Genomic DNA, 12,192 nt, shown 5'->3' with positions numbered 1-12,192 from the left:
TCCAACAATGTACCAACACTTCACCCTGGACTTCTCAGGTGCCAGCTTTATATTGCACTAGCTGCTTTTATTATTTCCTGAACATAATTAAAAATGAATAAATAATTTGATTTATATTTTGATGAGGACAAAAGAAAAAGATGTCAGAACCTTCCCTTTGCCATTATACTGATGGATGATGCTGCCAATACAAATGATTATTATAATAACAAGAACTCTAATAGAAGTTTTACCTTTATCAAAATGACTTACACTGCTAAATCACATACACCCCTCTGAAGTCTTCTGTCCTACACTGTCTGTATCCAAGTTGGGAGAAGTTAGTTCAGGTTAAAAAGATAATGTATTAACAAAAATGTGTCCAGTAGTAAACTGTTTGTATTTTGTTCAGTGTAAATCTGTGTTTTATGGCTTGTTGATACATGTTTACAGTACTTAAATATGTTGAAGTCATATCTTTGAATGTGTTGAACCAAATTTTAAGAAATGTAGCTCCAGTATTTTTTGCTTTTTGCTTTGACTTCAGGAATCAGCCCCAGTGCCTAACGCAGAGCTTTTACAGGAAGGTGGCCAATTTACATTAGTGGGTGTTGTTTGTCTTTAACTAATTATAGACAACCTGAATTAAATAAAACTATGTGTGTGAAACTGCCGCATTGTTTGAGTCCGGTTGACTTCTTTCACTCCGATATACAGTACAGTACTCTGGTTCTGAATGTTAATGTTGGTCTCTGGTGTGGGGACCTATTATTTTGTTATGCCACAACTTTGTTGACCCAAGGGTCCACCAGTGACCCCCAAAATACCTACACAAAGACACTGCTAAAGCAATAGAGAGTTCATTTAACATACATTTGGGAACCAATCAGGAGCCAGGCTGAGGTGCAACAGGTCTAGCAGCACCAATCAGGGCCTGGGTGGAGCTGCAGGAAAAACAGGAGCGGTATGGCAGACACTTTCTGCTGTAACAATTTCAATCATGTAGGAAATTGCTACATGTGAATGTGTGCCACTGAGTGAAAAACCACAGACCCAACCAGCCGATTTAACAAAAAATAATTTAACCGATGTTATGTAATTTCAGTCAATTCAATCACTGTATAGGCACTATTTCACAGTGCTATTTTCACTTCATGCTACTTTACACTTCAATACACTATTATGTTGCATTTCATAAGGGGATATTTGAGTTTTTTTGCAGGTTAGGATTTTAGATACAAACTAGAAAAATAACAAAATGTGTGTACAACCACCCAATATAGGATAAAAACTTATATAATATGGTACAAAGGAGCAGGCAGGGTGGTCACAAGTTCCATAATGCAAAAAAGTGATACCTGAATGGAGAAGTGACGGTATAAACTAAAGTGGTGGACAGGTCTGAAAACATCGTAAATAATAAATGGACTTAAAAGCAGACAGAGGAGGCTGAAGACAGAGGCACAGAGGACAGACTGAGCAAAGGGAACAGGAGAACAGAAATGACCTTTTGGTCGTTTAAAGAGAATATTGGATTCACCATGACAAACACTATGGAGGGTGAACAAATGAAACCAACAAAACAAACTGACAAATGCAGGAAGGAACATGCACACTAAGGGGTTAATTACAAAACGAGACACAGGTGTGAGATATGCAGAAACAACAGGCAAGAAGACGTAAAGAAAAGTAAAAAACTAAATAAAAACAGTAAACTCAAACGTGACAGTTCATGCTTATGCTTATTTATGTCTTTTTTTTTTTTTTTTTTTAAAGATGATCATTTTTTGTGTTACGGGTGCTGCTGTCTTTCTTTTTTAATCCACATTTTGGCTTTTTTCTTTTAATAGTGTATAAAATAATGTTATTATGTTACTTTTTTGTGACAAAAGACTCAGTTGCTGTGGAGTCTCAGTCATTTGTGCTCAGATGAAATGAATGAGTGATTTATTGGAGTACAATACATTGTGTTGAAAAAATGAAAGTAACCGCCTCCACTTCCCAAAGAGACACGCTCACACATCTGCCTTTCATTCAGCTTTATTTCTCTCTGTAATGTTACCTCAGCAATCAGTAATTTCACATGAGCTGATTGAAAACACATTTTAAATGTTGGATATTTGATGTAACAGTCAATGTGTTTTAAATATGATCCTTACACACAGTAGAAAAGCAAAGCCCACAGCAGGGATGACACTGACCTCAGCACTGTGTTTTAAGCCTGGGGGGAGGGACTTGAATTTACATAATTTACAGCACAACAAAACATCTGTCATCTGGCTCATAGAAGAGTTAAAGCAACACTAATGATAAGTCGAGAGCTTTTACATTGTACCTGGCCAGCATCACAGTCGGACTGTGAAAATGCCTCGTGAACCAGAGTGATGAAGTTTTACCACATCTTCTCACAGCTGGAGACTCCTGAGCAGTAAGAAAAAGGGGCAGTGGTCAGAAAGAATGACAGAGGTCAGAGGTCATATAGGTTACAGCACCAGCAACTTAGAAACCAAGTTACTGATTCATTGGAAACATAAAAAAAGATATGTACAAGAAACAGACATCATTCATGTGCACAAAACAGATAAATAAATAAAGACATAAATAAAGCTTTAGGCCATATCCTCTGAAAACTAAGTGTTAGATTGTGTATTTACCTCCACTTGTTGCTGTTTCTAGTTTCCTGTTCCCACAGCAGATATTCAATTATATTTTTATACCTCTGTGATGAACAAATGAACAAGTAGCTTAGTGTGTTGAATCCATAAATGTACTTGTACTGAGCTTCTGAAACTGAACCTAAAGTTCCATTGCAACTGACTTTAATGCAACACAAAGAAAGAAAGAAAGAAAGAAAGATGGTGAATGAAAAGAGCTCCATAAAGGCTACAGGGAGCTGAATTAATGCACAAGTTATTGTGAATGAATCAAAACACCGCAGACACCAGTATGTCAATGTTTTATTGGCTCTCGTTCTTGACATAGACTTAAGTGAAAATTAAATCTTAAAGGGCTCATATCATATTATGGGAACTGCAAAAATGTCCCAATGAAGAATGTCCACTACACTTATGCAGGCTTCTTGGTTTTGGCTAAGAGAGCTTGATTCCATCTTTTGAATATTTCTGATACAATTTTAATCTTTTAAAGTGTGTGCTTAATTGCACTTGATTCATGACACTAAAGAACTGAGGCCAACATTTAGCTTCCTTACTAGTTAGATTTATCACATACAGCAAATCTACATGTAAACAAAGAGCTTTCTTCTTATAAGCTATATCCTATGGCGTGTGTATGCACAACATACTGATATTTCATTCAACATAACTTTGTCTTAGCTTTAAATTTCTCATATTTTCTAACATTTCTTTGTCACTTTAAGCATTACAAGACTTGTAGTGAGGACAAATTTAGTTTTCACAAAAGTATCCTAATGTTATCTCAGCTAACATAATGTCTGGATTTCAGAGTAGAGTAGCATATGTTAGCCTAAACTCATGACATCATGAAGCCCGACACAAGTGGATTTGCTGGGGTGACAAGCTTTTGTTTCCTGAGGACCAACAAACTAATGTGGGCTAATGATAAGCTCCTTGGCCTTTACTACTGTTGGCATGTGTGTAGCCATGCTAATGATAGCTAGTGCAGCGTTTAATGTAGCTTAGATCAGAGAAGATAAGCACAAACACATGTCTTACTTTTTAGATTTTGTGTTTTTTTGATTCTGAAAAGACTAAAACAAAACGACATGAAAAGTCTTTAAATGTAGAAGATTGAGTTTATTACAGCTCCATGCACACCACCTCAACAAGGCGGAGAAATACAGACCTTGCTTAGTTGCTAAGCTGAGACTGGACAATCACTGTTCAGAGGGGAGGGGCTTAGTGAATGGCTAATTGTCTTTTTTTATTGGATTACTGGCAGCAGGAGGAGCAAACTATTAAACTAATGGGACATGTGAGCATTGTGTTTGGTTTGGGAACCATATGGTTTATAACAATAAGAACCAATAGGACTACAGAATACAAAAGGCCTTCATAGAAAAAAACAAACAAAAACATTAAATAAAAAAAGATCTACCTGAAGTAAATACATCCAAAAATATTAAAAGGCATTTTTTCCAGGTGGTTCATTGGTGAGTGATGCCAGAGGCAGGAACAGATATAAACCCAGAACTGTGCGAAGCTGAACTTCATGTTGCTGCAGTGAAATCCCTCAAAAAGGTAAAAAGGCAAATTCAAAAGGAATACACAGTTTTGAAAAAGAAACAACATTTACACAGATTAACACAGACATAACTTAAAAAAACAAGATAAATATCACTTACTTTTGTTTTATAAACAGCAAGTCAGTGCTCAATCAATGAGAGCATCATCCTAGTTTCTCAAACTATGGCTTAGGACCGGCTCACTGACCTGCAATCTTGCTCAGCACAGACTACAGAGCCTGGACGTATCCAGGTTTCCAGTCATTTAAGTGTCATTTAAGCGCTTCAGACATTGAAATGAATTTTTTCATTAAAGGCGTCAACAGCACACAAAGCTACTAGTGGTGATTTTTTTTTTTTGTCCCTTCTGTTGCATACATCAACTTGGCAGAATAACTCTACAGCAGTGTAACATGGGCATCCAAACATCGGTTCTGAAATGCACTGTAAGCTAGAGATGAGCAGGGGAGGAAGAGGGGATTCTTCAGTGACATCTTTTTTGTTGATTCATATTTCCCCGGTCTTCCTCTTCTTTGTTGTGCTTTGTGAAGTCAAGAGCTGCCACTTGCTTCAAGACGAAAAGACGAAGTTCTTCAAAAATGTACAGTTTTTATCTTTTTTTTTTCCCCTTCATCCTTGATTCTGTCCTGTCTCTGACATACCTGACCTGAAACAGGTTGTTTGTGTTTTCCATATTGTAGTTAATATTTAACGTCTCTGCACATTAAAGGAGTGGGTATGCTTCACACGAAGTGCTTGGCTTTCTGAAACCGACAATCTGATAGACATTCCCCATTCACCCAGCGATTGGTGAAAACATCCTTTTCTCTTAGGCTCAATTTGTGTGTCCAAGTACACAAACAAACTCCTTCAACCACCTTTTACGTGTACTAATAGAATTTGTACAGTCAATAGCTATTATTGCATCCCCTCTGAATCTCAAACAAATTACATCTCAAACCGTATATTACCGTAATAATTCCGCAGCCTTGGTTAATTATGGATCATACGGGCGCGCCGATCCCTTTTTAAACACTCTACATTATTAACCTCCCTTGTGTCTGGCATTTAGACTTTCTCTATACATTGGACTCAACAAAGGGTCTTTTTGGTTTGACAGGCGAGGTAGGCCCCGTCTTCCTATCCGCTGGTCTGTCGGAGCAGCTGTGAATCACCGGCAGCGATCGGGCGAGCTTCATATCCACGTAAGAAGGGTTCTTGCCGCCTTCGCCCTGACAGCCCGGCGGCACCTCGTAGCAGTCCAGCAGGTTGTCGTTGAGGAGGTGCCCGTTGTGGGCGTTGTTGTTGCTACGGTTGTGGTAGGCGATGGAGGAGGGCTGCGGCTGACCGAAACCCCCTTGATTGGTCGGGGTCTTGCTCGGCGACGTGACCACGGTGTCCACCGAAGACACGGCCCAGGACCGAGAGGGGCTGAGACACGACGAGGAGGAGGAACCGGATGGAGCTTGCTGCGGGTACTGTTGGTGCACCCTCACTTTCTTGTCGGTGACGCCCATGAACGGGGTGCTCCGGGACGCCCTTCCCACCTCTCCGGGGTAAGTCCCGCCTCCCGCCATGTTTATTTCCGACTGGGGGGAGGAGATCAGGAAGAGATCGTCGTGGTAACCGGTGACCCCGCCCCCGACGGAGGCCATATCCGAGTGGAAGTCCATGTGTTGGGTGGAGGCCGAGGTCCTGAAGCTTGAGCAGTGGTTGGCGGGCTGGCCGCCGGCGAGGCTGCCGCTGCTGCTGGAGAAACGGACGCTGACGCCCTGGATGAGCGGCCTGGAGGCGGGGGCGGAGGACGGAGTCGGGTGGGCGCTGAGCGGGCGTCGCAACCCGCCCTGGTGGTGGTACTGGTAGTCGTGCAGCGGAGGCAGGCTGTCGGGGGGTTCCATCGTGGCCTCCGTGACCTCCATCGGGTAGTACGCCGCTTTGGATTGGTTCCGAGTGAACTGATGGGCCGGGACGAATCGGCTTTTCCCCGGCCGCTCCCCTCCCGCTCCCCTTCCGTAGGCGGATGATGAAGATCTCGACTGGCAAAGCAAGTCGACGTCCACATCCTCTGCTAGATACTGAGCTCCAGGAGTCAGACCGGCCTGGACCTGCAGGCCGGGCCTCACGTCTAAGGGATTGGAGCAAAGTCCTTCCCCCAGTTCGGCGAGCTCTTGGGGCAGATTGGCAAACTGCGAGTACGCAGAACTTCCTAAAACCACGCTGGAGTGGGACGAGGAGCTCGGCTGATTGGTTCTGACGACCTGGGCTTTGGCCGGTTGGAGCCACTGGCTTTGAACGGGGGCTTGCTTCTGGAAGGACCTCTGGTCGGGGAGGTAATGCTGTTTCTGGTCCGAGTGCAGCAAGGCCGAGATGGACTGTGGATAGTGGTGCAGACCTCCTTCTGATATGGGGCTGGCTTGCTGCTGATGCTGCATCGGGGAGGGAGGAGGGCTGAAGTGGTGATAGGAGGAAGAGGAGGGAGGGGGAGGAGGAGGATGAGCGGAGTGACTGGGTGAAGAGGAAGAGGGGGAGTGAATGGGACTTGAGATCTGATGATACAAGTGAGTGGGGGAGATGGAGGAGGATGACGGCACCACATTGCGGCCGTGGGTGTCTAGACTTTGAACGGCAGGTGGAGGGTGGAAGGAGGACAAGTGCGGCGGAGGATCCAGTTCCCCGTAACACCCCTCCACTTCCTCCCCCTCGTCGTCCTCCTCGTTGGTAAGCCCCTCCCTCTCCTGCAGCTGGAGAGAACCCTGATCTCTGCACCAGGCCTCGTTCATGGACAGGTTCTGTTGATAAACATGGTGTGATGAGGGAGGGGGAGAGTCTTGTTGTTGTGGTTGTGGTTGTTGTTGTTGTTGAGCGACCTGTCGACACTCCTCCTTGACCCGGGAGAGCAAACGCTGGATCTCCCGGTTGGATGGACACAGGCGACTGGCCTCGATCAGGTCCTCCAGGGCAGCGTGGAACTGTCTGAAAGGTGACAGAGCAGAAGAAGAGACAGAGAGGCGGGTTCAGAAGGTTACACAGAGAGACAGCCACACAAACCTCAATGTTAGAACCAGGCTTGAAATCCCACTCTGACTGTATCTGCTGTAGCTGCTCCAGTGAGTCAACACCCTGTGCTCACCCAGTACTCAAAGGCCAGGATCAGACTACACAATTCCTTTGTCTTTCACAATGGTCACCATGTCAGATTAAACGATCAAAGTGACCTAAATTATTTAGCACTACATACTCAAATAAATGCTGGAGAAACTGTGGCCCACACATTGGTAATCAGACCCACATACTCTGGCTATGCCCAAAACTGGAAGCATTCTGGAACACTTAATAAAATATTTGGTGGAAATATTACAATGGACCCAATGGTGGCCCTACTAGGTCTATTACCAAGAGGTATGGAAGGAAGAGCCAAAAAATATCTCTTACAGATACTACTAGCAACAGCAATTAAATGCATTACAGTACGGTACATATACACACCTTATCTATTTATACAAGTGAAATGAGGCCTAGTCTCTTCAGCATTATCTGTTTCCAATCACCAGCATTATGCAAAATTGTAATAATATGAACCTTCATAAATGAAACAAACTGCATGTTAGAAACATAAGAAATGTAAAACATGTATATGAAGCCAATAAGAAATTGGAGCAATTCAATATATAACATATATAAACTAATAGAAAACACTTTTTCTATTAGTATTGGTATTGGTGGTGATTTTGCACCTTTATATAAATTTAGACTAACATATCATACATGGGACAGATCAGGATTTGGTGGTGCAGGTTTATTCTGTTCAACCACTCGTCCTTCTGTTGCTATAATTACCTGCGGCTGCGTTTTGCCCGGGCTCTGGCATAAAAGGCCTCGTAGGATTTTGCTTTTAGCTCTAGTGCTTTGGTCGCAAACTCCTCAGCAAGACTGAAATCCTGAAAGGAAGAAAAAGAAATCATGAAGATATCAGTGAGAGTTTGTAGACAGATGGTGAGAGAATGATTCAAAAATAAAAGAACAAGTATCACATGAGGGATAAAACGTATGTACGTGAGATATAAAAGAGACTCACATTCATCTTGCGGCGGCAGCGTGACAGGTTGAGCAGCACACACACCCTCAGCTGTCTGAACGTCTTCAGCTCGTCTCCTGGGAACTTCTGGAGTGCTGACTGATAGGAGTGAGCCGCCTCCCTCACTTTACCTTGCTACACACACACATACACAGAGTGAAAATCCTTACAATCTCCAATAAATGTGTGTGTCTGGTTTGTGATTGAATTTGCATGTGTCTGTGTATGTTACCTTGTATAGTTTGTCTCCCTCTTGGATCATTTTACTGAGCAGGACCATTAGGATGTCTGGCTTAGAGGTTGCCATGGCCCAGGTGGCTGGTCCTACACACACACGCACACAGATCATTATTAGCATGTTTTATGACCTTACTTACAGTACTGGCCTGTGTGTGTTCACTCCTATTTGTCTGTCTCTACCTCTTTCCCAAGAACCTTTCATCTCACTTTGTGACTATAGGGATGATGAGCATAGGTTAGCATGCTAACATGCTACGTTAACATGGACATCAAATGTGTCAGACAGTCTGGACATTTAAAGGGATAGTTCAACATTTTGGCAAACTGGCCCATTGCCATAATCCCTATAGTCATAGTAGTAGGTTCGTTACCTTTTTTTGTCAGTGCAAGCTATTTTTAGAACAGCAGAGCAGAGCCGCGAGCTGCTCAGAGCTAAGCTACAGAGGCTAATGGGATTTCTTGGTTTCCCTCTTCAAACTCATCAAATACACAATCCAACAACTCAAAAACACTCTCATGGACAAGTTGTGACCTGCACATTCACCACGCTATGAGATAATAATGGAACGTTACGAGACAAAGTCGTTTTCGAGGTAAATTCATGCAAAACCGCTGATGAGCGTTGCCTTCAGGGACAGTTTTTGAGCAAGCAACACTCTTTATGTATTTAACAATTTGTATTTAACAAATTAAGTTACCACCTTCTACTAAAATAAAAAAAAGACCCCTTTCGCCTTAACAACCTTCATTGGATTGGACCTGTGGTCAGTTTAGCTGATGATGGTGATGATTTGGAAAGACACACACACACACCTGTCTAAAGAAGATCTCACAATGCATTAGAACAAAAGCCATGAGAAAGACGGAGACAGGACTGCGCTGAGGCTCAGATCTTTGGAAGGCTATAAATAACTGTTTCCTATGAGCAAAGTCCCCTATTCTGTCCTGTCCTATTCTTAAATGGAAGAAGGAACAATCAGGACTCTTCTCATAGCTGACTGCCCAGCCAACCTGAGTGAACAACAATCCTACTATCAAACCTGCGGTGTCAAGTGATGAAACATAAGACGAAAGTGACTGTACAGTATGTCTGTCTTGAGTCTCAAATGAATATGGAAAAATATTGAGTCCGGATATAATGTGTTAATCCAATTTACTTTGCACTGGTACAAAAACAAATCAATATGTTGTTTATTGCAAGTAAATCACAATAATCCCAAAATAATCTTACGTCCACAGAGAAAAACAAAGTTTATAGAGTGGTCAAAACGTGTTGATTGATTTTGTCACAAAAACACCTGTGTCTTTGTTTTGAATCAGATTGACCGACACATTTATTGACACTTATTCAGGATAAAAACAGCATTTCCTTGTTGTTATAAGAGAGAATGATTTTCTGGTGGTGAAAGTCTTTGTTCAAAGAGTTTGAATGGCCTTAAATGACCTTTCAGTTACATACGGTGCATTAGTGACACAAAACCAAAGAAAGGTTGTTGTGTCTTAAGGTCCTGTGTTCTTTGTTTCATATGTTTTCATTATTTCCTGTTTTATTTTGTGTTTCCTGTTTTATGTCCCCCGCTTGCAGACCCTTTTACTTCCTGTCCCTGTTTCCCTCCTTCCTCTGAGCCCGTTTGTCTTTGTCCCGTGTGTCAAACGTTCCAGCCATCACTCCTAGTGTTGTTGTTTTTTTTACTTAATAATTTTGCTCATTTCCTGGAACCACATTCAGCTTTACCCCTTTATCACATTTGTTAGCTTGGTGTTAGCCTGCCTACCGCCTGTACCGGACATTTTATTTTACAAATAAAGACACTTGATCACTGGAGTCTGTTGCAGAGGTTGGAAGAAAAAAACAAACTGTGGAATATTTGGAGCTTATAAATTGCTAAGATCTTTGAGACCCACATTTTTTTTGATTAAAGGGATACTTCACTCAGAATCGATAAGTCACTAATTTTCTACTCACCGTCATGCCAAGGAAGGGTTTGGAGAACTTTCAGAGTCATCAAAACGCTTTTGGAGTTCCATACTGCTCGTCCATACTTGCCCAAGCATCAAATTAATTTGATCTCTGTTTTTAGCCTTGTTGTAGTAGTAGCTCAATTAGTTCAATAGCTTAATTTTTTCCAAACAACTTTCTCATGTGGCGGCTTCAGGACACTTGGGTTAGTACAGACGAGCAGTATGGAGGTATTTAGATGTTTCATAGTGTGTGTTTTGGACGATTCAAAAGTGAGCTCTATCCGCCGCCATTATATGAAAATCCGTTGCCAGCCGGACCCCCCCCTGGAACTCCAAAAGCATTTTGATGACTCCGAAAGGACTCCGAAAGTTCTCCGCAAGTTCTCCAAACCCTTCGTTGGCATGACGGTGAGTAGAAAATTGGAGAATTATTGATGATTTTGGGTGAAGTATCCCTTTAAGTCATTAGTTTGGGTTGATGAGGGACAGTAGACAGAAAGAGGGTAAGTCTATAAAGAATAAATCATACCTATCAAGGCTCCCTGTTTGAGCAGAGCGATGACAGCCGAGGTGTTTCTGCAGCCGACCGCTCTGTCCAGAGGACGCATCCCGCTGCAGTCCACATGCTCCACCGATGCACCGTGTTCCACCAAGAACTGCACCTAACACACACATACACACACACACACACGTCTGTCTTGCCGTATGGACATGAGTGGACTCTGCAGGACAGGTCCCGTAGAGCAGAGACAGATGCACATTCTGTGAAATCAGTTTCACTCACCACTTCCGGGTCACCGCGGAATGCAGCCAGGTCCAGGGGCGTCCGCCCGCTGCGGTCGGCGTGGGTCGTGGTGGCGCCTCTTTCCACCAGCTCTCTGACCAATAGGAGCTGGCCTTTCAGACACGCCCAGCTCAGCGCCGTCAACCCCTCCCTGTCAGACTGATCCAGTGAGGCCCCTGGAGAGACAGAGAGAGAGAGAGGACCCCAACTGGTTACACTATGTCAATGAATCCTTCAGATCAGAGGTCTTCAACAGGGGGTCCGTGACCCATAGGGGGTCCGCAGAGGTGCTGCAGGGGGGTCATGAAACCTTTGGTTGATTATATAATTTTGTTTGTTTCCACATTTATGCTTAGAATAAAAACGTCAATTTGAATAGCTTGTATGCATGATTATCATTCAATTGAAAGACATTGATCAGTTAAGTTTATAAATGGCAGTGGCACGACCATGAATAAACAAACCTGTGTATTAATTGAATAGCTGAGTATTTAATCCAGGGTACGTTTATACATGGTAGGCTACTAGGTGTAGTTTAATATAATACACAATTTTATACATATTTAAACTAGGGGTTCCCTGCTTCATCTCTCTATCAATCTCGTGAAAACAAGCTTTTTCCAGTTAAGGCATCTGGCAAAACTAAAACCCTTTCTGCACAGACAGCACTTTGAAACAGTAATCCATTCCACGCCTTTGTGACCAGTTGGCTGGATTACTGCAATGCACTTTATATGGGGGTTAGTGGGTCCTCCATTGCATGTCTTCAACTAGTACAGAACGCAGCTGCACGTCTTTTAACTTGCACAAGAAAATTTGAGCACATTTCACCGATTTTAGCTTCACTCCACTGGCTACCCGTCCATTTTAGAATTCATTTTTCTTTTTTTTTTCTTTTGCTTTTTTGTATGTTTTATGGTTTTTATTTTACTGTACAGCACTTTGAAA

At 42.7% G+C, this 12,192-nt stretch overlaps 1 protein-coding gene across 1 annotated transcript in view; it reads right to left on the bottom strand.

Moving 5' to 3' along the window:
* Window positions 1-5,262: 5,262 nt before the first annotated feature.
* Window positions 5,263-12,192, bottom strand: part of tanc2a (tetratricopeptide repeat, ankyrin repeat and coiled-coil containing 2a) — a gene marked incomplete at its 3' end in the record, with an annotated part of 68,091 nt that continues 61,161 nt past the window's right edge. Inside the window, exons 24-29 of the mRNA XM_083977445.1 lie at window positions 11,245-11,420; window positions 10,990-11,122; window positions 8,491-8,582; window positions 8,259-8,393; window positions 8,021-8,121; window positions 5,263-7,156 (exon numbers count right to left, since the gene is read on the bottom strand). Of these exons, the coding sequence (XP_083833571.1) occupies window positions 5,263-7,156; window positions 8,021-8,121; window positions 8,259-8,393; window positions 8,491-8,582; window positions 10,990-11,122; window positions 11,245-11,420 (2,531 nt within the window). The remainder of the gene's footprint in view (window positions 7,157-8,020; window positions 8,122-8,258; window positions 8,394-8,490; window positions 8,583-10,989; window positions 11,123-11,244; window positions 11,421-12,192) is intronic.

This window comes from Trachurus trachurus, assembly GCF_905171665.1.
Source record: "Trachurus trachurus genome assembly, chromosome: 8".
Classification (NCBI taxonomy): Eukaryota; Metazoa; Chordata; class Actinopteri; order Carangiformes; family Carangidae; genus Trachurus; species Trachurus trachurus.
The sequence above is the reverse complement of the archived record's forward strand: the minus strand, read 5'-3'. Positions and strand labels throughout refer to the sequence as shown.